This window comes from Centropristis striata, chromosome 19, assembly GCF_030273125.1.
Source record: "Centropristis striata isolate RG_2023a ecotype Rhode Island chromosome 19, C.striata_1.0, whole genome shotgun sequence".
NCBI lineage: Eukaryota > Metazoa > Chordata > Actinopteri > Perciformes > Serranidae > Centropristis > Centropristis striata.
The window spans coordinates 2,133,301-2,158,523 of NC_081535.1; the positions used below are offsets into that span (position 1 = coordinate 2,133,301).

Below are 25,223 nucleotides of genomic sequence, written 5' to 3' on the forward strand. Positions count from 1 at the left end.
TGTTGGATAGAAGAGGCACCAGCAGATCCAAGCACCCACTGAGAGATGATCAGGGGATGGGAAAGAAGAAAAAAAAACCTTTTCCAACAAAGAGGCCACTCTATTTCCACAGAAAACATTAATATTAGCTTCAAACACTCCCCCAACAGAAAGAAATTAACTTTTCATTTGCAGCCCCCTGAAGTTTGTTGATTTATTATCATGATTACCTGTGAAACATATATCCGTGAACCAAAAACAGATCTGAGTTTCTAAATTAGAGTTTCTAAGTTACATAACTGATACTGTCTGTGTTTCAGGTTACATTTCTATGTAACAAGGTTAGAATAGTTTTGGAATTTTCATTAGTTTTAATTTCGTTGTCAAGTTTTGTTTTCAAATTCAGTTAGTTTTAATGAGTTTTTAGAGTGAGTTTGCTGGTTTTCAGTAGTATTTATTTTCTGGAAAATGCTTAGTTTTAGTTTAGTTTTTATTAGTTGTAGTTGTTTTGTAATGGGGTATTTGTTGGGTCCAGATTCAATAAGGTCACAATAAATGTTTCCTTTATTTCCTTTGTCTGATCCATCTCAGCCCCAATAAGTTTATTAAGTCATAAAACCAGATAGATGAAATAGATTTCATATCAACCAAAAAGGTTTACGGATGAAAAAAGTTGACAAAGACGAAAACGAAGGACATTTTCACTATAATTTTAGTTAGTTTTGTAACCACAAATGGTTTCATGGTTTAGCAGTTTTTCACCGTAAAATCTACGGACATTTTTTACAGTGTACGTTTCACATGTTTGTTGATTTATTTTCCTGATTGTAGTTGTTACATATGAAACATAGCTATATCCGTGAACCAAACACAGATCTGAGTTTCTAAATTAGAGTTTCTAACTGATACTGTATCTACTCTGTGTTTCAAGTTACATTTCTATGTAAGCAGAATGACTTATGCGCCTTCTTTTCAAGCTGGAACCTGACTGTGTTTCCAGACTGACACATTAAATCGGGTCCAGGCCGATCAGTGTATGGGAACGCCAGAATAATCCTGGCAGAGCGCCACTCAGAGCTGCTGCTGTCACCTCTGAACAAACACTACAACATCACTACTGCACTCCGTCTGTCTGCATGTGGCAAACACGCCACAGACAAGTCAAACATGGTGTGGAATAGAGCCGTTCTGTGAATAATACTCATGATGCTGCTGTCAGGTGAAAACTGGATCTCCAACTAGTCCAGTTCTCATGAAGTAAGAGTTAAAAACCCAAGTTAGGATGACGCAGTGTGCTTTTTAACCCTTTGACATGGGTAAAAAATGAACCACATTCATTCCTCATGTAATTTAATGCTGCTGTGTGTTTCTGTGCTCTATCTTTTGATATTAACTTATTTTATGATTGAATATTCCAATATTCTTTAAATATCTTGTTTTTGATAACAACAGATCATTATTTACATTTTGCCTCTCATACTTTATGAAGAAAAAAAAGTTTTTGTATTATTACATAGCTAACTACTTGGCTAAGTATTTCGCTAAGTTGCTAAACTAACTCCTTAGCTAACTTCTCGGCTAAGTATTTAGCTAAGTAGCTTGCTAAGCTAACTCCTTAGCTAACTTCTCGGCTAAGTAGCTTGCTAAACTAACTACTTAGCTAACTTTTTGGCTAAGTAGCTTGCTAAGCTAACTACTTAAGTAGTATACATACATCCATACATACATACATACATACATACATAAATATAGCCTACATATATATATATATATATATCCAAAGCAGACAGCAGTAAGTGCAATTACTGCTTGGTTTTGAGTTGGATTTCGTGGTTTTTATATCATTTTTTCTCTGAAATAAAGCAAAATTGAAATCTAAAACTTTGTCACAAGATAAAACAGACATCAATGACTTCATTTTTAGTTATAACTAAATTTTTGACCAAAAATGTAGTTACTGCAGTTAGACTTTGTAGGACAGTATACTGTAAGGTGTTTTTTCGTCTTTCCCAACTGTCTTAAATTGATTTTTATTTGTGATACTCAACAGGGTGTTATTGGTGAAGTTGAACAAATATTAAAATGAGAGTTTGACAGAAAGGACATTAAACTAGTGATCTCTCCTGACGTCAAGTCTCCACTGGCCTCATAACCAGCAGCCTGTCTTGTTAGGGTCATCGTTATGGTACAGACCTCAGTGATGGGGGAAGAAAACACCATAGTTACATTGACAAAGTCATTAAAGTGCTTGTAAAAGAAACTCTTGTAAAAGCTTTACAAGACTCGCTTAGCACTGTCAAACGGTGGTTCCTCTTCAGGTCTCCAGTTAACAAGAGGACTGGCTGACAGGTCACACTAGTAAAGGAGAGATCAGTCACAGATTAACAGGTGACAGAGTGACAAAGCAACATGGTCGTTAATTCCCCATTCCTCTTTTCTGTCACACTCTGTGTTGGAAAAGCAATAAAGACATCTGGATCAACATGAGGTCTCTGGAAACCAGAACGTTTACCGGTCCGACCTGCAGGATAGGAAGAGAGTTGTCTCTATGCTTACATACATAAGATATCTAATCTAGTTATGTTTTAGGTTTGGATTTCTGTTAGCAGGATTAGGAAAAAACTACTGGCCCGATTTTCATTAAACTTGTGTAGCATGGACCAAGAAAGAACCCACAATTAGGGCTGCAAAATCATGGCCAAAATGATGATCATGATTATTTTGGTTGATATTGTAATCACGATTATTAATCAGGATTATTCATCATGTTAGGGAAAACATGTGTATTTTTATTGAACTACTTTTAAACAAACAAGCGGCACAGTCCTCCTGCAGCAGTCTCTCCCTGCTGCAGAGCCGGAGGGGATGTTAACCCCTTAGCGTCAAGTCTGCAAATTGCTAACAGGCTAACAGTTAGCTCTGTAGCAGTACAGTGTGTATGTGCTAACAGGCTAACAGTTAGCTCTGTAGCAGTACAGTGTGTATGTGCTAACAGGCTAACAGTTAGCTCTGTAGCAGTACAGTGTGTATGTGCTAACAGGCTAACAGTTAACTCTGTAGCAGTACAGTGTGTATGTGCTAACAGGCTAACAGTTAGCTCTGTAGCAGTACAGTGTGTATGTGCTAACAGGCTAACAGTTAGCTCTGTAGCAGTACAGTGTGTATGTGCTAACAGGCTAACAGTTAGCTCTGTAGCAGTACAGTGTGTATGTGCTAACAGGCTAACAGTTAGCGCTGTAGCAGTACAGTGTGTATGTGCTAACAGGCTAACAGTTAGCTCTGTAGCAGTACAGTGTGTATGTGCTAACAGGCAAACAGTTAGCTCTGTAGCAGTACAGTGTGTATGTGCTAACAGGCTAACAGTTAGCTCTGTAGCAGTACAGTGTGTATGTGCTAACAGGCTAACAGTTAGCACTGTAGCAGTACAGTGTGCAGGTGCTAACAGGCTAACAGTTAACTCTGTAGCAGTACAGTGTGTATGTGCTAACAGGCTAACAGTTAGCTCTGTAGCAGTACAGTGTGTATGTGCTAACAGGCTAACAGTTAGCTCTGTAGCAGTACAGTGTGTATGTGCTAACAGGCTAACAGTTAGCTCTGTAGCAGTACAGTGTGTATGTGCTGCTGCTGCAGGAGGTGTTCACTTAGTGATCTCTGTTTGTTTACAACAAGCACCAGACACTAAAAACTGTTCCTGTTGTTTGTTTAAAAGTAGATCAATAAAAATACAGATGTTTTCCCTAACATGATGAATAATCATGATTAATAATCCTGATTACAATATTGATCAAAATAATCGTGATTATCATTTTGGCCATTTTGTTTGCATTAATATTACAGGGTAGCACATTCTGCCTTGGTGGATATCTGCTCTCACAGTGACCTCAAAAGCTACTGATGTTCTCCGTTACTGTCAACTTTTTAAACTACGTCAACATGCTGGTTTGGACTCAGATGAACATGTCTAACATCATTCTGACAGAACTTCATGAACCCTGTAAGATGAGTTCTGGCGTCCTCTTTGTCCTCAGACTGACCTCTTGTGCATAAGCTGATGGAAACTCATTTACATCCAGTCTGAGCTGGAACGAGGTAATGGTAACCACTCCAACATCCTGACAGGCTAACGTCTGCTTGTTAGATACCAGAGCTTCCCTTCATGTCTGTCAGCAGCTCAGACCTCAGCAGATTACCTCACTGTCACCTAATCAGGAGAGGAGAACACGGCGGGTCATGAGAACCAGGTTCTCCTCACTGGAACTTAGAGACGGAGGCAAAGAAAACCAGGAGAACACAGACAAGGACGCAATGATAGTGATGCACAAAACAGTAGGTTTTGCACAGCTAGGAGATATCCAAGGAGGTATCAGCCTCATTTATTTTAAGATTAAAAGTCGGAAAGACGTCGGACCTTATGACAATATATGCAATAGAGAGACAAAAGAAAATTGTTAACCAGCAGAGGTCATTCAGTTCGATTTTGTTGCCCCCACCTTGATATGAAAGTTTAATGTGAGTTTTATATGAATGGCACTTTACCGTGTTGTGTGTGGAAGGTCCCTTTAATTACTTTTTTGGTAATTTTGTGTCTTTTTCAGTCATTTTGTGTCTTTTTTTTAATAATTGTGTGTCTTTTTTAATAATTGTGTGTCTTTTTTAAATAATTGTGTGCCTTTTTTTGTAATTTTGTGTCTTTTTAAAATAATTTAGTGTTTTTTCAGTCATTTTGTGTCTTTTTTGGTCATTTTGGTTTTTGAGGGCATTTTGAGTCTTTTTTTTAGTAATTCTTTGTCTTTTTTGTCATTTTGAGTCTTTTTTTGTCATTTTGTGTCATTTCTTTGGTCATTTTTTGTCTTTTTGTGTAAGTTTGTGTCTTTTTTAAATAATTTAGTGTCTCTTTGGGTAATTCTGTGTCTTTTTTTGGTAGGTAATTTTGTTTATTTTTTAAGTAATTTAGTGATTTTTTTTCAGTCATTTTGTGTCTTTTTTGGTAATTTTGTGTCTTTTCTAATAAATGTGTGTCTTTTTAAAATAATTTTGTATCTTTTTTGGTCATTTTGTGTCTTTTTTTAGTAATTTTGTGTCTTTTTTTGGTCATTTTGATGCTGCCTCCAGCGGCCCCCAGGTAATTAGAGTTTGAGACCCCTGTTGTAGAGGATGGGGAGCCACAGTAAGTTGTCAATCCATTGCAATGTGAGTCAACACGAGCACTATTAGCTGCAACTTCTGCACATCAAAGTACAAGTTTGATCTTCCTCAGTTCCTCCATGTTACTTCAACACACCGTCTGTATGTATGTGTGTGTTAAAGGGGATCATATGTATGTAAATGGAGCTTGTATAAAGTGTGAGAGGAATGTGGCTGCTGGGCCTTTATCCTTTATCTGTGAGCTGTCAGTCTGCAGACGTACAGCTCATGTCTCTGGAGAATGCAGCGCTGCAGACTGAAAGGCTGAAATAAGGACAATCAGCTGCTTTGTGTGCATCCCGACTGTCTTTCCATTGTTCATTGTTCACAGGATTTACTGTCAGCATGTTCCTGCTGCTGCAGCCTCCACATCTACTGTAGCGTTACAGACAGAGACATAACATGAGGTCATGGTGGAGATGAAAGACAAGAACCCAGAATATATGGAATGATAATATCTAGAGCCAATGTTCAATGCTAATAAAGTGATGAAGACATTTCTTTCAGTCTTGTGTCTGGCATGCACGTACTGTGGTAAATCAAGTTTTAAAAGCAGTTTTTACTTGTGTCCATTGTCATTTTTGACAATAATTTCTCTATTTTGGCAACTTTTTCCAAATAATTTAAGTTAAATAAAAAGATGAGGAGTCACTTTATATTAGGGAACACATATTCAACATGAATTAGTTGCTTATTAGCATGCAAATAAGTAACATATTGCCTCTTAATGAGTCATTATTCAGTAGTTATTAATGCCTTATTCTGCATGGCCTTATTATACAACCAGTAAGACATTAACTAAGAGTTTTCCCTCAATAACCTCAGAATTATTGATTATTAGTAGTAAGTATCCTTACTTACTACTAATAATCAATAGTTGTTGTGTACGAGTTATGACCTTCATATGCTTTACTTTGTATGGACTTTATAAGTCTGGAGGAAAGCAGTATGACCATTATTTGTTATTAGATAAACTTTATAAAATAGGTCCATCTAATAATGCAATAATAATGTGTTGTATTAGATGGCAAATTTTCTGACTGTCTGATCCAGGAGGAGTGCCACAAGGTTCTACCTTGGGACCCCTTCTTTTTTCTAGATAGGTAAATTATTTACCATCCATCTTCACTTATTCCTCTGTTCAACTGTATGCCGATGACACGGTCATCTATACATCAAAATCTGCCCCATCGGAAGTGCAGATCATCCTTCAATCTGACTTAAATAGACTGAGGATTGGTAGATTGTAATGTCAATCATTACTCTACAAAGTGGCTCACTTTGTAGAGTAATGATTGACATTATAATCTACCAATCCTCATCCAATCATCCAAAAGGAGCCACCAGTCACCTCAAAGGTTTAAGGCATTAATAACTACTTAATAATGACTAATTAAGAGCCAATATGTTACTTATTTGCATGCTAATAAGCAGCTAATTAATGCTGAATATGTGTTCCCTAATATAAAGTGTTACCTACTTTAGTTGTTTTAAGAAAATGTGTTTTTAAGAATTTGAATAGTTTTCTGATGCCCTCGACACCAATTAGTGGCACTAATTGGTCAAATCTGTCCAGCAGACAAACCTACAGACACACTTCATGCTCACAATGAACAGAAAAACTGGCGCAAGACTTCTTCATGACATTGCAACGCAGAAACAAAGCAGCATGGAGCCCTGCTGTAAGCTTTTTTATTAGTTTCGATGTGCAATTTATTGCATCAACCCTTTTCAGCAAAGGTTAAAAAAAAAAAAAAAACCTTGACCAAGTATAAGTTTTTGCAGAGGTTTTTCAAATTTTGCAAAAAAAAAAAATAGTGTTTTTTATGTGTGTTTTGTAATTTGGTGTGTGTTTCTTTGTGTTGAAAATGTTGATCCAGTAAGTCAAAATGAAAAAAAATAATCACGTCATACAGGTGAGGTTATGCTGAAAACAATAATACCAACACGACATGAAATAACTTATACAGGCAGAATGAAAAGTCGTCAAAAACCTACAAAAAAGCCCCAAACTCCAAAGGGTTAATGTCTCTATTGGAACATTGGCTGTTTAGTGGCGCGGTGCCATGCAGCCAGTGAATAAAGAACGCAACCAGCCAGCAGACCCAGACACAAACCCTCCAGGGCTGATAAACCTCGAAGTGGTCTGGACTAAACGTGACACCGGTCTGAGCCGAGACTTCCAAACAAATCAATCACATTAAAGTAAACAACAGCTAACAGGTCCAGCAGGTTCAGGCTGATAGAGTTTAAAGGTGAGGCCATGGTTCATGCACAGAAAATACATTAAAAAAAAGAAAGAAAGAAAACAAAACTCATTTGTCGTCTTTCCTTCTGGCCGATCTGCTGGAGTTCTGTTAGTCATAACAGAGTTGTCTTCATCAGTCAACTTCAGCCAAACCAATAAAGATAACATCTGCACATGTTCATCATGATGGAGGGCCTTTATGAACTTGTCAAGGCCTATTCAGTTCAAACTATCACATTATTCATCAACAGAAAGACATTTCACCAAGCAGAAAGCCTCTCCAACCAGCCAGAAGGTGGAGACATTTAGGTTACTACATTCAAGTGTCAGGGAACAGTTTTTTTAAATATTTTTTTTTTATGACCTCACCGGCCACTTTATTTTTTAATTTTTATTTTTTTTAATTTTTTTTAATTTTTAATTTTTTAATTTTTTAATTTTTTATTATTTAATTTTATTTATTTAATTTTTTAATTTTTAATTTAATTTAATTTTTTTGTTAACGAATAAACAAAAAATAACAGCGGATTACTTATGAGGAGCCACAATATGAAAACAAGACACTAAAACACAATTCTAGACAACAAAGACTCAGAAACATATTAAAAAAATTAGACGTAACGTAAACACAAATAACATACATAGAATAATATAAAGGACAACCACAACAACAACAACAACGAAAACGACGATACACCGGTACAAAGCCACAAAACGAAAACAGACAAACAAAAAAAAAAAGAAAAAGGAAACTTGAATTTAGCCCAAGCAGAAATATAGAGACTGGTTATCTACACAGATACCAGGATAAAAAGAGAATCATATATTTATTTTAATTGTCAGGGAACATGTATAAAAACAATAATCTCACAGACGATATGTAGGAGGATTGAAGGAATACCAACTTTTTAGGATTTTCAGGGTTACCCCCCAAAACAGTTTTTTTTTGGGTCCAGTGGCCTGAAATTAATATCTTTGTTGTTCTACATTATCATTCGTTCTAATCATTCAATTTTCAATTCAATAACCCATGTCACACCGCGGTGAGGTTGTGTTTTATTTTGTGTTCTGGTCTTGTTATTTCGTGTTTTATTTTGAAATAGTAACTCTCCTCTCGTTTCAGCTGGATATGAGAGGTGTCAGTCAAAATACGATGGTTAAATCTCATTTCAGCCTCAGAGGCAAAAAAGTAGTTAGTTAGCTTAGTTCACATTCTCATTAGTTAGGGTTAAATGCTAAATGGAGTGCACTTTTATCCAAAGAGCTTTACACTACACACTACGCTCATTCACCCATTCACACACACATTCATACTGGTGTTAGGGGCTACCAGGGCACACTGTTGCCACCTGCCACCATTGGGAATTCATTCACACACAGATGAACGCAGCATCAGGAGCAATTTGGGGTTCAGTATCTTGATCAAGGATACTTCAACTTGCAGAACATGCAAGGTGTAGCACATTCTAAAAAAAACCTTGTGAAGCTTTGTAGAACTTGTTTCAGCTCATCAAGGCCTCGTGAGCATTGAACACCACTGAGACAACCAGAGTTGTAGTTTATTTCACCATGCAGAGCACCTTAGTGATGTCACACAGGGGTCAACACCAATGGTGAGACAGATGGTCAGCAGAACAGAGTGTCTGTGTGTCTGGATCAGGAAGTCTGTGTAACAGCCAAGGGCTCAAATAAATATCTGACAATTAACTATAAACGGGTTTAAAATGTGCTTAACTTTTTATGTTTCAAGAGAAAAATTCCTGAACGATGAGGTAAAATAAGAGACTGTGTGGCAAGGACAGGAATAAAGAGTGTGTGTGTGTGTGTGTGTGTGTGTGTGTGACTGGTATGAAACAACATTGCATCACCTGGCATCTATTCTGTGGAACACGAGCGATGAAGGCAGCTCCACATGTCCCAGCTGCAGCAGTAAACTGGCCTCCTGCCTCCTCCTCCTCTCTTTATTTAATGATGACTAACAATAATATGATAGTTTAAATGCGTCCCACGGGGCCCATGGTTGCCAAATAAAGTCAGGTCCTGCTATTAGACGCCAATCTGCACCAGATTACCGTCTGCACGCCTGCCAGGGTGAAGACACTCAGCCAAACTGGTGCCAAGGTCTGTTACTGAACCTCCACTCAGGATGTTTGTTGGAGTCAGCAGGAAACGTTTTGGTTTCTACCTCGACAAGACGAGATGTACACAACACACAACACACAAGCTTAAACAGCCAAATCTGACACAAAAACAAGGACACGACTTTGCACGAGTGTCGAGCGGCTTCAGTGCATCCTAAAATTGTCCTTAAATGGCCAAATGTTTCAAATCAACATCAACTGTACAATTATCTCCTGGTAGAGTTAATCCTCTGTTTCCTACATGACAGGAAGTTTAGTATCCACTGACAGTGTGTTAAAATCCAGGACAATGTTGTGAACACTGGTGCCCCACAAGGGTGTGTCTTGGCACCTCTGTTATTTTCTCTCTATACCAACTTAAATGCTGCAGGGGGGCACAATTTTTCATGTTCACTACCACAGGGCCACATATAGGAGCGTGCACTTAACCAGATATGATGAAACTGCAATTTTAAATATGTTTACAGTGCAGTAACTTAACGTAACAGTAACAGTAACAGTATAAATAGGAATACAAAAGGTTTGAAGCAAATAAAAAATAGCCACTTACTGTGGTTTCTTTTCTTTTTTTCAGTGCAAGAACAGCAGACCAACATTAATTACAAGAAGTAATTTTGTGCATTTTTACACTGCACTTTTAAGATTTCATGTTTTTGGTCATTTTGTGTCTTTTTATGTTCATTTTCTGTCCTTTTTTCAAGATGTCATCACTCTAGCCTCTCCATAGGGCAACATTGGGGTTTTTTTTGCGTGCTTTTGTCTTTTTTCTTTTCTTAATTTTGTGTCTTTTTTTGGTCATTTTGTGTCTTTTTTGCTAATTTTGTGTCTTTTTGTTAATTTTGTGTTTTTTTGTTCATTTTGTGTCTTTTTTTGGTCATTTTGTGTCTATTTGTTTATTTTGTGTCTATTTGTTTACAGTGCAGTAACTTAACATATTTCATGCTCAAATGCATGTTTAACAGTATGAATAGGAATACAAAAGGTTTGAAGCAAATAAAAAATAACCACTTACTGTTTATTATTTATTTTTTTCTCAGTGCAAGAACAGCAGAGCAACATTAATTGCAAGAAGTCATTTTGTGCACGATGGAGACAGCCAGAGTTGTACATATCTAATTTATTTCACCATGCAGAACACCTTAGTGATGTCACACAGGGGTCAACACCAATGGTGAGACAGATGGTCAGCAGAACAGAGTTTCTGTGTGTCTGGATCAGGAAGTCTGTGTAACAGCCAAGGGCTCAAATAAATATCTGACAATTAACTATAAACGGGTTTAAAATGTGCTTAACTTTTTATGTTACAAGAGAAAAATTCCTGAACGATGAGGTAAAATAAGAGACTGTGTGGCAAGGACAGGACAAAGTTTGTGTGTGTGTGTGTGTGTGTGTGTGTGTGTGTGTGTGTGTGTGTGTGTGTGTGTGTGACTGGTATGAAACAACATTGCTTGCAACATTATTTTTTTCTCAGTGCAAGAACAGCAGACCAACATTAATTACAAGAAGTCATTTTGTGCATTTTTACACTGCACTTTTAAGATTTCATGCTCAAATGCATGTAGTTGTACTGAGGGCCACTTCAAGTGAGGGTGCGGGCCGTATGTGGCCCCCGGGCCTCCAGTTGCCCATCCCTGCTCTATACAAACAACTGTACATCTAATTCTGCATCTGTCAAGATACTGAAGTTTGCAGATGACACCACTGTTTTAGGCCTCATATCCTAATCCTGAATGCGACCAAAACTAAAGGACTCATAGTTGACTAAGCCAGGCAGCACGTTCCCATCTCCATTAACCCTTTATCAGGCAAATAACTATATTTGGTAACTTCATGTAATATTTCGAGAAAAAAGTTGCAAATTTAAGAGATTTAAAGTGGCAAATCTGTGCGAAAAAAGTGGGGGAAAAGCAGCTTTTTTCTCCCAGATTCACCACTTTTACCCTTAATAGGACACTCATTGAAATACTTGCAAATTCCAAATTTCAACCCTAGAGAATATTGGAGGGTATTACATACAGCCAGAATGTGTGAAAAAAAACAAAAAATAAGAAAATAATATTTTGAGAAAAAAGTTTACGAGATTAAAGTGGCAAATCCACGAGAAAAAAATGTGTAGATTTATGAGATTTAAAGTGGAGAATCTGGGAGAAAAAAGTTGCTTTTTTCACACTTTTTTCTCGTAAATCTGCAACTTTTTTCGCACAGATTTGACACTTTAAATCTCTTAAATCTGCAACTTTTTTTTCTTGTAGATTTGCCACTTTAATCTAGTAAATTTGCAACTTTTTTCTCGAAAGATTACCTGAAGTTACCAAATATAGTTCTTAGCCTGGTAAGGGGTTAATGGCCAAGTATTGGAGTGGGTCCCCTCCTTACGTTTCTTAGTGTGCTTTCACACCGCTAGTTGGATTATTTGGTCCGCACCAGGCAGTAAAATTGTTACATTGTAGCATACAGACACACATGCAAACAAACCACATTGGTCTGAATGACGTTTCATCATCTTCCGGTGGAAATAATTTCAACTTTCACAATGGAGCGACACGTTAGCACACTGTTTCTTGTGATTTTTTTAACCTTTTTTTTGCTGTCATCTAAAAATGAACAATGTTTCCAAAACATAACTTTCACTTAAAGTTGACATAACCTACTCTGTGCATTGCCATCAAGATTTTTGTTTTCCCACTATATCTGTTGAAAAAAATATTCAGGTTTTATCACCTTTTTTTTCTCTTGAAATGAGGCCCTAATTTTGGTCATGTGTTGGTCATGAGTTGCCTTAAAAGGTGGGAAAAAAATTGGTAATATTTTTTTTTCTACATGTCCTAAAAACAGTCACCGGGTCCTTTTTGACCCCTGAGGACCATAGGAGTCAATGGGAGGACTAACAAGGCTTAAACAGCCAAATCTGAGAGACTAAAACAAGGACACGACTTTATCAGGAGTTGAGCTGCTGCAGTCCATCCTAAAATTGTACTTAAATGGCCAAATGTTTCCAATCAAAACCACTAAATGAGGTTGTTCAACACGTAGGAATGTAAACGGACACACCTCAACCAGACAGAAACAAAGCTGAGGCACCACTACCTGAGGCACCTGCTGCATATTGTCACCATTAGCTCTGTTTTCAACACCACAAGGCCGCTGTTTAACATTTGCACGCCAGAAAGAGACTTACAAGTGGTGGAGAGAGAGAGAATGGACACAATTAAATACGTCAACACTTGAATGTTGCAGAACCACAAACACCAGATCATTAAAATGCCCTTTCCACATAAATCTGAGTGTTTGTGTCCGACAGGCTGTAACGTGTCTGCAGGCTGATGGGAGACATATTGAGGAACGACACTACAAAGTGGTCACTGAGGTAACGTTGTAAATGTAAATAAAATAAAAAATAAAATCCTTTTTATTCATCTCTAACCTCAAACATGTGAGCGACTGAACACTATCAACCGCTGGATCTGACATCTGGTTCCAGTTGGCTGCAGGAGAGATTAGAGAGCAGGGAGGAGGTTCTGGTCCAACATGTGGTCTACACCTAGAACCGTTCCACACAGAGCTAACCACAAGCTGTGACCTGCTGCACACCCAGAACCAGGAACCAGGAACCAGGAACCAGGAACCAGGAACCAGGAACCAGGAACCAGGAACCAGGCCGCTGACCCGCTCTGGAGAAATGTTAGCCCTGTGGAGTCACCAAAAGCTCCAAATCCAGACTAGAAAACAAAGCAGTGTGGAGCCCTACTACTAAAATTTACATTTTATGTTGGACTAAAGGACAAAAAAAGACACAAAATGACAAAAAAAGACACAAAATGAGAAGACAGAATGACCAAAAAAAAACACAGAAGACACAAAATGACAAAATAGACACAAAATGACTAAAAAAGACACAAAATCACAAAAAAAGACAAAATTACCTAAAAAGACACAACATGACTAAAAAAGACACAAAAGGACACAAAAGGACTAAAAAAAGACACAAAATGAGAAGACAGAATGACCAAAAAAACCCACAGAAGACACAAAATGACTAAAAAGACACAAAATCACTAAAAAAAGGGACAAAATGACCAAAAAAAGACACAAAATGAGAAGACAGAATGACCAAAAAACACACAGAAGACACAAAATGACTAAAAAGACACAAAATCACTAAAAAAAGACACAAAATCACTAAAAAATGACACAAAATGACCAAAAAAAGATACAAAATAACTAGAAAAGACACAACAAGACACAAAATAACCAAAAAAAGACACAAAAAGACAAAAAAAAGACAAAATGACCAAACCAATACACAAAATGACCAAAAAAGACACAAAATAACTTTAAAAAAAAAAGACACAACAAAATACACAAGATGACCAAAATTGTTCCACTAAACACACAAGAAAAATAAACCCAAATCAAACAGAGTCCCACTAGAATAAAAACCAGAGTTGATGACAGGATCACACACAATCACAAGATCACATTTATGTTGGTTTTTCTTTGTTTCTTTTTGGTTCTAAATGTTGATCCAGTAAGTCAGAATAAAAAATCAATTATTATTATCAGGTCATATAGGTGAAAAAATATACCAACATGGCATTCAAACATGTTTTAAGGTGAATACAGGCAGGATGGAAAGGAGTCAGACATTGACTAAATAGCCTCAGACTAGAGTTCCAGCATGTGGGCCTCAGCCTGGTTAAAGCTGGCTAATGGGCCCCAGATCAGGGCTCACCACGCTCTAAGGCCCCGGATCACGTTTCATTGGATGCAGATGCCTGCTTATGGATCTGGCGTTATATTGGCAATGACATCATGAGCTCAGAGTGTGAGTGACACGGCTGGAGCTGTGTTTGATCTGGTCTGAGGGCTTCATGATGTGTTGCAAAGCGTACTAAAGTGAAAAAAAAACAACAATTGTGTATCTGTCAGACTTCTGTTTTACGCTTTTAACAATCTGGTTATCACATTTGTAGATAAAATAACACCTTCTTACCACTGTTTGAATTTAGGTTCAGAAATCGAGTGGATCAAGCATCCAGAAAAGAAAAAGTGGTATTTGAAAAATGTAGTTAAGCTCATATTTAGACTTTAAATAGAGGAGATAAGGCTCTCAGAGTCACTAACTTCTGTTAAATCACTTCTTAAAACCCACTTTCATAGACCTGTTGTTATGTAATACTGTGGATTTTTTCTTCTTACTCTTTTGGACGTAATTTCGTCCCGCTAATTATATATCAAAACATGCTGTTTGATCGGGATCGGTGTGCTATTACTTTTCTCTACAGAATACTAATTTTTTCGCGACGTAAGTCATAAAAAACTGCCAAAAATTTTGCATTGAAATGAATGGGACGGCCGACAAAAAATGAGCGAAAAAGAACAATAATTGGAGATCTTTAAACGTCTACTTCTCCGGCATAATTTCACCTAGAGACTCCATTTAAACTTTAAACAGTAGACACAAGTCTTGTGTATCGGTGTATTAATCCAGGTTTCGATAGGTCATATAGTTTTTTATCAATCCCTGTTCAATGACCATGATCACTTTTGGAGAAATTCTGAGATTATAATGGGTGTGTATTGCACGGAATGTTCGTGCCACAGTGTGTGACATCATCGCCAGAGTGTAGAGGGAGAGAAAAAATTGTCAAAAAATAAATTTGAAAACTGCGCTCCAGGCCGCAAATTCCACTCTACAGAAATAATTTATACATAGAAACGTAGGAAAATTAGTCTTCTCCCTCACAATCCTCTGGTAAAGCTGTCAGAGTTATAGTTTGGGCGTAGGACGCACAGATGATCCACCAACACCACCAACAGCCTCATTGGCTCCCATATTAAAAACGCAGGAAGATTTCTGAAAAAGGGAGATGTAACAGTTTTTTTAGATCGCTCTAACAAAGCTATTTTTTCATTTTTCTTCACAAAAAACATATGTAGACGTTCAGGAAGAACTCAGGACGCTCAAAGTGAAGTCGGATCAATGATAGGTATTATGGTTTTGCCAAAAATGCTTTCTGTTCGAGGCCAGAAATTCCAGAGCAATCAACAGAATTAACTGCCGCTGTAGAAGGTCCTGGAACAGTGACAGCAGCCAGAGGTGGACAGACAGTATAACAATAGTGGCCCTAACAAGGGTGGTGTAATCATTTTTTCCATGACTATATCGATATATGCAATATGGTCTAATTCCATATCACATTTAAAAATATATCGATACATCTTTTATATCGATATATCGCCCAGGCTGGTAGTGTTGAAGGTTTCTTCTGTGTGGTTTCATGTAGCAGACATCCTTTAGGCCCCTTTGTTAGCAGGGAAAAGAGTTTTTGAAGTTGGATAATCAAAAACACAGTCTGTGAAATGATTCCTTCCCAAATTCCCAAAGTGTGCACTCGAGACTCACACTGTCAGAGCTCCACATACACTCAAACAGGAGGTCAGCAAGGTTAGTCAGCAATTTCCACATCTGAGGAAAGAGTTTGTGCAGCAGTAAGGTGAGTGGATGGAGACACTCAGACACAGAAACACCTCCTTCAAACATCACACGACTTCTCCCAACAGCTGTTGTGCATGTTGTGCTCCAGAGATACTATCTCTCAGAGTCAGAGGTTACAGTAACCTACTCCTCACATATCATGGCTGACTGGACCGATGGATGGATGGTTGGATCTATAGATGGATTGGAAGTGACAGAGACGCCTGATGCTAAATTCAAGGAGCTGCAGAGGTTTAAAGGAGGCAACAGTGCCCAAAATCCTTCTTAACCACTGTTCACTGTACAAAGAGTTAACCGTCTAGAGTCCAGAAACTTCTTCATGAGGTAAAAAGGTTCAGCACCATGTTTCCTGCTGTCAGCTCAACTCTAAAGTTTTGACTTTTCCAAAAGTTTCCATGTCACATTTAGAGCCTCAACTCTTTTTCAGCAAAGGTTAAAACCACCACCACCAAGTGGAACATGATTTTACTGTTTTACAGGGATTTTGGGCTATTTTTTGTGTTTTTTGTGTGTTTTTGTGTGTTTTTTGTGTTTCAAAATGTTGATCCAGTAAGTCAAAATTACAAAATAATAATCAGGTGAGGTTGTGCTGAAAAATATGATACCAGCATGGCATGGTGATCATTCTTTAAGAATGAAAAAGAGTCAAAAACCAACAAAATAGCCCCAAACTCCAAAGGGTTAAGTTACTACTATTTATTTATGGACCTCTGTAACGCCCACGAATGTAATAATGCTAATATAATATAATAATAATATAATCAAACATAATGGTTTTTCACACCACAGAACAAATCAGTTTACAACTGTAGGTCTAAGAGCTGCCTCATCCATAGAATAAAACCTTCAGCAAAGGAACAAAACAGGAGTAAAGCAGTTTTATGCCTTTTCCAACCAGCCTGTGTAGTCTGTGCAGACATGCAACTGTAGATTAAGAGATAAGATCTTTCCTTCATTAATCCCACAATGGGGAAATTCAACCTCTGTATTTAATCCATCCTATTTTTCTTTTTTTTTTCTTTTTTTACACACAAGTCAACAAACCATGCATGGAGCAGTAGGCTGCACATTACTGCAGCCGGGGAGCTGCATGGGGGGTTAGGTGCCTTGCTCAAGGGCAAATTTTGGAAAACATCAGTGCATCTTCAACACGACTGACCTTTGGCCTCCAAAATCTAACTGGTTCATCACTGAGTGCAAAAGGGAATTTCTGCCAAATGTTAAGAAAACGTCCTCCAGGCCTTCTTGGAGTCACATCACAAAATGCTGATGTGTATCACAGTTATGATCAGCAAAAACAAAAGGGAGACAACTTTCAAAAGAGAGAAATAATCACCAGGATAATGATAGGGTGAGACTTGGATCAGATTCTATCTTAAACATCCAACCAATAAAAGTGAATTTAGAATGTGTGTTAGGTATAAAAACGTGCAAGACACAATGTGCTCTAATCCGCAGCGATCAGCCCATAATAGTGATGTTGATCCGTATGGATTAGTGATCAGCTACGCTCTGCTGCACCACAAGATCCTAAAAGATGCATTTAAAAGAATAAGATGTTCTGTACGTATGCACAACATGAGAACACAAAGCCTGCAGCCACAGCTGTTCATGCTGCAGGGATATAAAATGTATAATTACACTATCATAATGTTCAAGGACGGATTGATTTCCAAGTCAGCTGGAATAATTTCCTCTTGGAGTCAGAAAACTGTTTCTGGACAATTTAGAAACAAGTTACTGCACTTTGCTAGTCACTTCAAGTTGTTGACTGCAAAAAAAGGTGTTTAAAAACCAGATCAAACAGTAAATCTGAGGGAAATGATCTTGCTGCATGGACAGATAATTTACCTTGACAAGATTTATTAAATTAAGATTATTAAATCTAGAAATGAGCATGTTGAACGCTTAAAATAAGAAATTAACTCTTAAAACAGGATAAATTATGTAACACTTCTAAACAAAAAAATTCTCTCTCTTTTTTGCTCTTTGTTGATATATTTGGTGACTTTTCAGACCCCTTAGAGACTATTTTTCAAAAAAAGCGAATGGAGACAAATCCAGCGACTTTTTCTGGTGTTATTGGAGACTTTTCGAGACTCGTTCTTACTCTTCTTAAGAAGGAGTCCTCCTGCAGCAGTCTCTCCCAGCTGCAGAGCCGGAGGGGATGTTAACCCCTTAGTGTCCAGTCTGCAAATTGCTAACAGGCTAACAGTTAGCTCTGTAGCAGTACAGTGTGTATGTGCTAACAGGCTAACAGCTAGCTCTGTAGCAGTACAGTGTGTATGTGCTAACAGGCTAACAGTTAGCTCTGTAGCAGTACAGTGTGTATGTGCTAACAGGCTAACAGTTAGCTCCGTAGCAGTACAGTGTGTATGTGCTAACAGGCTAACAGTTAGCTCTGTAGCAGTACAGTGTGTATGTGCTAACAGGCTAACAGTTAGCTCTGTAGCAGTACAGTGTGTATGTGCTAACAGGCTAACAGTTAGCTCTGTAGCAGTACAGTGTGTATGTGCTAACAGGCTAACAGTTAGCTCTGTAGCAGTACAGTGTGTATGTGCTAACAGGCTAACAGTTAGCTCTGTAGCAGTACAGTGTGTATGTGCTAGCAGTTAGCTCTGTAGCAGTACAGTGTGTATGTGCTAACAGGCTAACAGTTAGCTCTGTAGCAGTACAGTGTGTATGTGCTGCTGCTGCAGGAGGTGTTCACTTAGCGATCTCTGTTTGTTTACAACAAGCACCAGACACTAAAAACTGTTCCTGTTGTTTGTTTAAAAGTAGATCAATAAAAATACAGATGTTTACTGTATGTTTACCTAACATGATGAATAATCGTGATTATCATTTTGGCCATAATCGTGCAGCCCTACGCCATGGCTATGAACATCCCAGACAAGCTCAACTACATTCAGAACAGAAAGCCTAACAACAACAAAGTAAATGTGAGTAGATTATAGCAGGTGCTACATAAGCACCAGCCTGTATCAAGATATCCAGTGAAAGTTTACACCAGACTTTCACACTCTGCCATCTACAGTAACTCTGAGAAAACATTCAACATGGCCGCTTCAATCAACAAGCTCAGGGCTCTAATCCAAACTCTCAGCTGGTTCCCAGCTCTCTGACAGCTCTGTTTGGGTCTCCAACAGCCAGAAGATGGCAACGAGGAAAAGTGATGAAACCCAAACTGGAAAATAAACGTGTGTGTGATGCTGTGGAATCCAGATATGACATCGTCGGCGCCTGGCGGAGCTCCAATCTCAGATCAATTTCAACAAGTCATGCATGGATGAAACAGCTCCAGTGGAGCTCAGAGAGACAATGTAGCGCTGCAGCTGTCACTGAACCAACAGAGCTAATAAAACAATGGGGATCCAGACTCTAAAACCAATGATGAGACAACAGAGCTGGCTGTGGAGAAGCATGTTGTGATTGAAGCCTGCTGGCAGAATGAAAGCATTCCTCCTGATTTAATAACGCTGGATGAGTTTTGGCTTCAGTTTCCACATATGTTTCATGCAGAAAGACATTTCGTGTGCATGATGTAGTCAGCAAGTCAAAACATCTCTTTTGGGCCGTGTAAAAGGAAAGTTATCAATAAAACTGTGTGTGTTCCTTTATGGATGTCAGACTTTAATTCACTGAGAGATTTTATCTTGGCTCAAACTGATTTAAAGGGTTTGGCAACACCAGCCGTGTGGTTTTAGGATAAAAGGTGCATAGTGAGAGGAAAGACAGCAGCAATAATATAAAGTTAAGGCTGTTTATGGTTGCAGAGTGACTGGAAGATTTTACAGCACATTAATGAAACACCTCAGATTTTAGTTTTAAAGGGATTTACATTTATGAGGCATAGACTTTTAACCCTTTGATGCACAACATGGTCTAAAGTGACCCGATATGTTTGAGTTTTATGTTCTTTATCTTTGCAATAAATTATTTTCATCATTCAGTATTCCAGGTTTTCCTCAATTAGTTTGTTTTTGATCATCATCATTAGTTTTCCTTTATTCATTTTTTAATAAAATCCATTTTTGTCACTACTCTTCTAATGCACAACATAGGTGAAAAATGACGCATATCCATTTTGTAGCTAAGTAGTTTGCTAAGCTACCTACTTAGCTAATTTATTTGGTAAATAGCTTGCTAAACTAACTACTTCAAAAAAAAAATCAAATCAAAACTACTTCATTCATTCCCAAGGGGAAATTCAATTAGTTACTTATCTAACTTCTTGGCTAAATAGCTTGCTAAGCTGACTACTTAGCTAACTTCTTGGATAAGTAGCTTGCCAAGCTAACTACTTAGCTAACTTCTTGGCTAAATAGCTTGCTAAGCTAACTACTTAGCTAACTTCTTGGCTAAATAGCTTGCTAAGATAACTACTTAGCTAACTTCTTGGCTAAATAGCTTGCTAAGATAACTACTTAGCTAACTTCTTGGCTAAATAGCTTGCTAAGATAACTACTTAGCTAAGTAGCTTGCTAAGCTAACTACTTAGTAGTTAGCCAAGTTAGTTAGCTATGTAATAATACAAAAAACTTTTTTTCTTCATAAAGTATGAGAGGCAAAATGGAAATAATGATCTGTTGTCATCAAAAACAAGATATTTAAAAAAATACTTGGAATATTCAATCATAAAATGAGTTGATATCAAAAGATATCAACAGAAATACACAGCAGCATTAAATAACATGGGAATGAATGTGACCCATGTTGTGCATCAAAGGGTTAATGTTGAATAAATACAAACAAGCTGATAATATGAACTACAACAGTTCTTAATTGGTGTTCTTTTACTTTGAGGAGCTGTTACAACAATTAAAAGAGAAGCCATTAAATGCAATGGGCCTGAACAGGAAGAAGTCTCATTGTTTCATTGTGGTCTGAACTCCGTCTTCTGCTTTCCAAACAAACTAATTCACTCAGTCTGCACGTGTTGCGGCTTCACACTCACACCAGAGAACCATGAAATGAATTCTGGTTTTAGAGTCGCAGCATCAAAGTTGGACTGAGGGAAGATTTTCATCTGGACTGTGAATAAATGATGTAATGAGCTCCAGCTGATAGCATCTGACTCATACATCAGAGTGCTGTTATGACTGGGTGTTAGAGACTCTTCACAGGTGATTTAGCTGTTATTAGTGCATCAGCACACCTGGCATGACTGGAGACATCTCTGAATACTGGGGACGGTGAGAACGGAGCCAATAGGAGGATAATATGAGGATAAAAGCTCCTTATTAAAGCAGATATGTGGAATTATCATAGTAAGAAAGGAACAGGTGTTTGTAATGAGATTAACATGACACTGTTTGATTCAACTGTTTCATTAAGAGTGACAGTGAGGAAAATTGTATCAACAATATCCATGGTAGCTCAATCAATGCAAGACATCATTTGATTCAATTCAAGGTAGTACATAGACTACATTATTCTCCCTCAAGACTACAGAAAATATTTCGGGATGTGTCCCCCCAATGTATCAGGTGTCAAAGTGAAGAGGGAACACTATCCCACTTATTTTTTTCGTGTCATAAGCTACAACCATTCTGGTCATCCTTGTTTGAGTTCTTCACTAAGGCCCTTAATCATCCATGTAACCCGTTCACTGTGTTGTTTGGAGCGGCTAATCCAGATAGTGTAAAAAGTAGTGATGAAGCTAAGGCTATCTCCCTTTCAACATTGTTAGCCAGAAAGTTAATTTTACACTCTTGGAAATCTGAAAGGGCTCCTACATTTGAAATGTGGCTGAGAGAGCTGGGAAATGTATTACAGGTACATCATATCTGCTAAAGAGGATATCTTTTTTAAAATCTGGCAACCTTTTCTTGATTTAATGTCTAAAAACTGAATTTGTGTTATCCATGGTTGAAAAAGTGCTATAGTGCCTCTAGAGTGGTGAAAACAAGAGGAAGTGCCTTATTGGCTGCTCTTCACATGTGCAAAAAAAAAAAAGGTCGCGAAGCCCTCTTGGGGTGAAATACATTTAACGGGTTAAATATATACATCTATACCTATACATTTTTTAAAAAGCCAATCTACAAGCTCACAACACATGAAAAAGCATCCAGGATTGAAAACATTGATAACATGCCTTAATGAGTGCCCTTCTAGTGCCCTTTTTCCTGTTTGGTGCCTCCATGGTTGAAAAAGTGTTGCTAAAGTGCCTCTAGAGTGGTGAAAACGAGAGAAAGTACCTTATTGGCTGCCTTTTACAAATTAAGAAAATTATTGAGTGCCCTCTAGGGTTCCCCTTCATACAATAAATTATGATGATGTGCCCTCTAGAGATTCTATATTACAGTATCACAGAACTGTGCAAAATGTTATGTGAGGTTTTTGCTCTTAATTAGCTCTCAAAGTGCACAAGATTGATGCATTTTACTTAAAAATGTCAGTACCATATCATTAATTACTTTGATCTGGATCTCCTTTATCTTAATGCTAATCATAATCAAGGATGAGGACTAATTCATCTATATGATGCATCAGAGCTTTTTCCTGCTGGTGGGGTCCATATTGTGCAGATTGTGCACAGAACAGATTTTTTTCACCCTGCACCATGCACATAACAAGTTAATTTAATTATTTACACCTGGACATTTCCTACTTAAGTCATTTATTATTTTGTGATTTCTTGAAACAACAGTAGTGGCATTTGAAATACACTTTTACATCAGCTATCAGTATTTTCTGGTGGACATTTCAGGTTTTGCATGCAAGTATATTAATAAAATGAACTACAAAACTCTGCACAAGAAGCTACAGAGCATTTCTTGAGTTTAAAGGGAAGAACCCAACAGAAAGCAGATTCAAACAGGAACTGTTTTGTCATTTCTAGCTAATGAAAATAAAATTAATGTAGTTGCAGTAGTAACTCTACTTCCAAGTAAATCTCTCTGAGGGGGGTTGTGTTGGGGGCTTTAGTTCAGTCTTTGTAGGGTAAAAATGTTAAGTGTGTGGTAAAACACTCAGAGGAATTTATTAATACGCTGAATTAGCCTCGTTTCACTCTGAGAACAGAAGGAGCAACACGAGCTGCTGCAGGAGTTGTGAATGTTACACTTTCTAAATATAATGACACAGTTTGTTGTCAACTAGTGTTCTACTACAGCAGCTATTCTCAACCTGGGGGTCCCGGCCCCAATTAGGGTCGCGAGATGATTTCTGGGGGTCGACAAATCATTTTGGAAGTCAGCTCTGTGTTAAAGTGTTCATGTGTTCATGTGTTTTAGTCTTTTTGGTCATTTAATGTCCTTTTTTTTGGGTCATTTTGTGTCTTTTTTTGTTATTTTGTGGTCAATTTGTGTCTTTTATATTCATTTTGTTTCCTTTTTTGGTCATTTTGTGGTTTTTTTTGGTCATTTTGTGTCTTTTTTGGTCAATTTGTGTCTTTTTGTGCTTCATTTTATGTAATTATTTTGGTCGTTTTGTGTCTTTTTTGACCATTGTCATTTTGTGGTCAATTAGATTCTTTTTTTTGGTCATTTTGTGTCTTTTTGGTCATTTTGTGTCTTTTTGTGTCTTTTTTGGTCATTTTGTGGTCAATTTGAGTCCTTTTGTGCTTAATTTTATGTAATTTTTTGGTCATTGTGTGTCTTTTTTGATCATTTTGTGTCATTTTGTGGTCAATTTGATTCTTTTTTGGGTAATTTTGTGTCTTTTCTGACAAATCCCAAAGTATCAAGTTGTTACTTTCCAAGGAGTCTCTGGCTTGAAGCTGACTGTGACACACTCAGGAGGTCAGAATGGACCTTTAAACTGATAGCAAAGCACTTAGATTAAAAGTAACAATAAAATATAAAAAATATATAAATGCACAGACAGAGAGATGTTTTAGTTGTTGTCTGCTTCATTATTTGTCCAAAATTCATCGTATCAACTGAGTTTGTCTGATCTGAACTGTGAGATTGTGTTCAGTGAGACAACATGATGTTAGATTGGGGGTCGAGACTCATAAAGGTTGAGAACTGCTGGACTACAGAGATCCACAGGTGCACCGCCGCCCCTCTTACCTGTCTGCAGACTTCCGGAGCCGGACTCGCCTCCAAACTCCGCCGGAGCGTCTCCAGGTGAGGAGGAGGTCTCCACCAGCCCGACGAGACAAAGAGTCCAACATAGCAACCAGGAGAACATCTTCATCATCTTCATCAGCTTTAATCACCTTTAGAATGAACATAAAGTCATGCAGAACCAGAGTCCAGACTGGTTCTGCACCTGGAACAGTTCTAATGAGGCTCGAGGAGTCAGACACTGAGGAACATTGTTCTGTTTTTGTTCTTAAACTTGGCGCAAACGACTAACTTCTCCTCCTCTTCACCTCCTCCTTCTTCTTCTCCTCCTGCTCCTCAGACAGCAGCTCCTCTCTCCTCCTGCAGCTGCATCGCATCAGAGGAGCCAACACAAGCCCCGCCCCCTCTGTCATCTGGACCAATTAGAACCCAGCAGGGCCTCCACCCATTCTGTCTAACAGCACGTCTGCAACTAATAAGATCATTCTTTGGTTTTAATTTGAAGATTTATCTTTTTAATTTAGCTTTTACTTGAACCATTTTTTAGAGATTTTATAACATATTCTCATTTATTTATTTATTTATTTATTTGCTAAAATGTATTAGTCTACTTATATATTATTTTTTTATTATCATGCTCTACTTATTCTTTTTTTTATTACTTTATTGCAGGTTAGATGATTCAGAAGCCATATGTTTCATTTAAACTGATTTGTGTTGTGATTGGATGTTACCATTACAAAATTACACAGATTAAAGATGAATAAATTGATTCTTTGGTTTTAATTTGAAGATTTATCTTTTTGATTTGCCTTTTAGTTGAACCATTTTTTAGATATTTTTCTGCTCATGCATCTTAGTGTTATAACATCTTCTCTTTTATTTATTTATTTATTTATTCATTCATTTACTTATGTATTTATTTATTCATTTTATTTATTTATTTGCTACTATTTATTAGTCTATTTATATATTTTTTTTATCATGCTCTACTTAATTAATTATTCTTTTTTTCTTACTTTATTGCAGGCTATGAGATTACAAATATTAGCAGCTTCATCACATATTCAATTCATTCTGCCACATTTATGCATTTTTTACAAGAGGCAGTGCAAATAAAAATAATAAATAAGTAAATAAATATTCAAGTTTAATTG

At 37.4% G+C, this 25,223-nt stretch overlaps 1 protein-coding gene across 1 annotated transcript in view; it reads right to left on the minus strand.

Moving 5' to 3' along the window:
- LOC131992895 (collagen alpha-3(V) chain-like) overlaps nt 1-24,478 on the minus strand; it is a 55,462-nt gene extending 30,984 nt beyond the window's left edge. Inside the window, exon 1 of the mRNA XM_059358606.1 lies at nt 24,070-24,478. Coding sequence (XP_059214589.1) covers nt 24,070-24,205 — 136 coding nt within the window. The 5' untranslated portion in view covers nt 24,206-24,478. The remainder of the gene's footprint in view (nt 1-24,069) is intronic.
- Nucleotides 24,479-25,223: the final 745 nt, after the last annotated feature.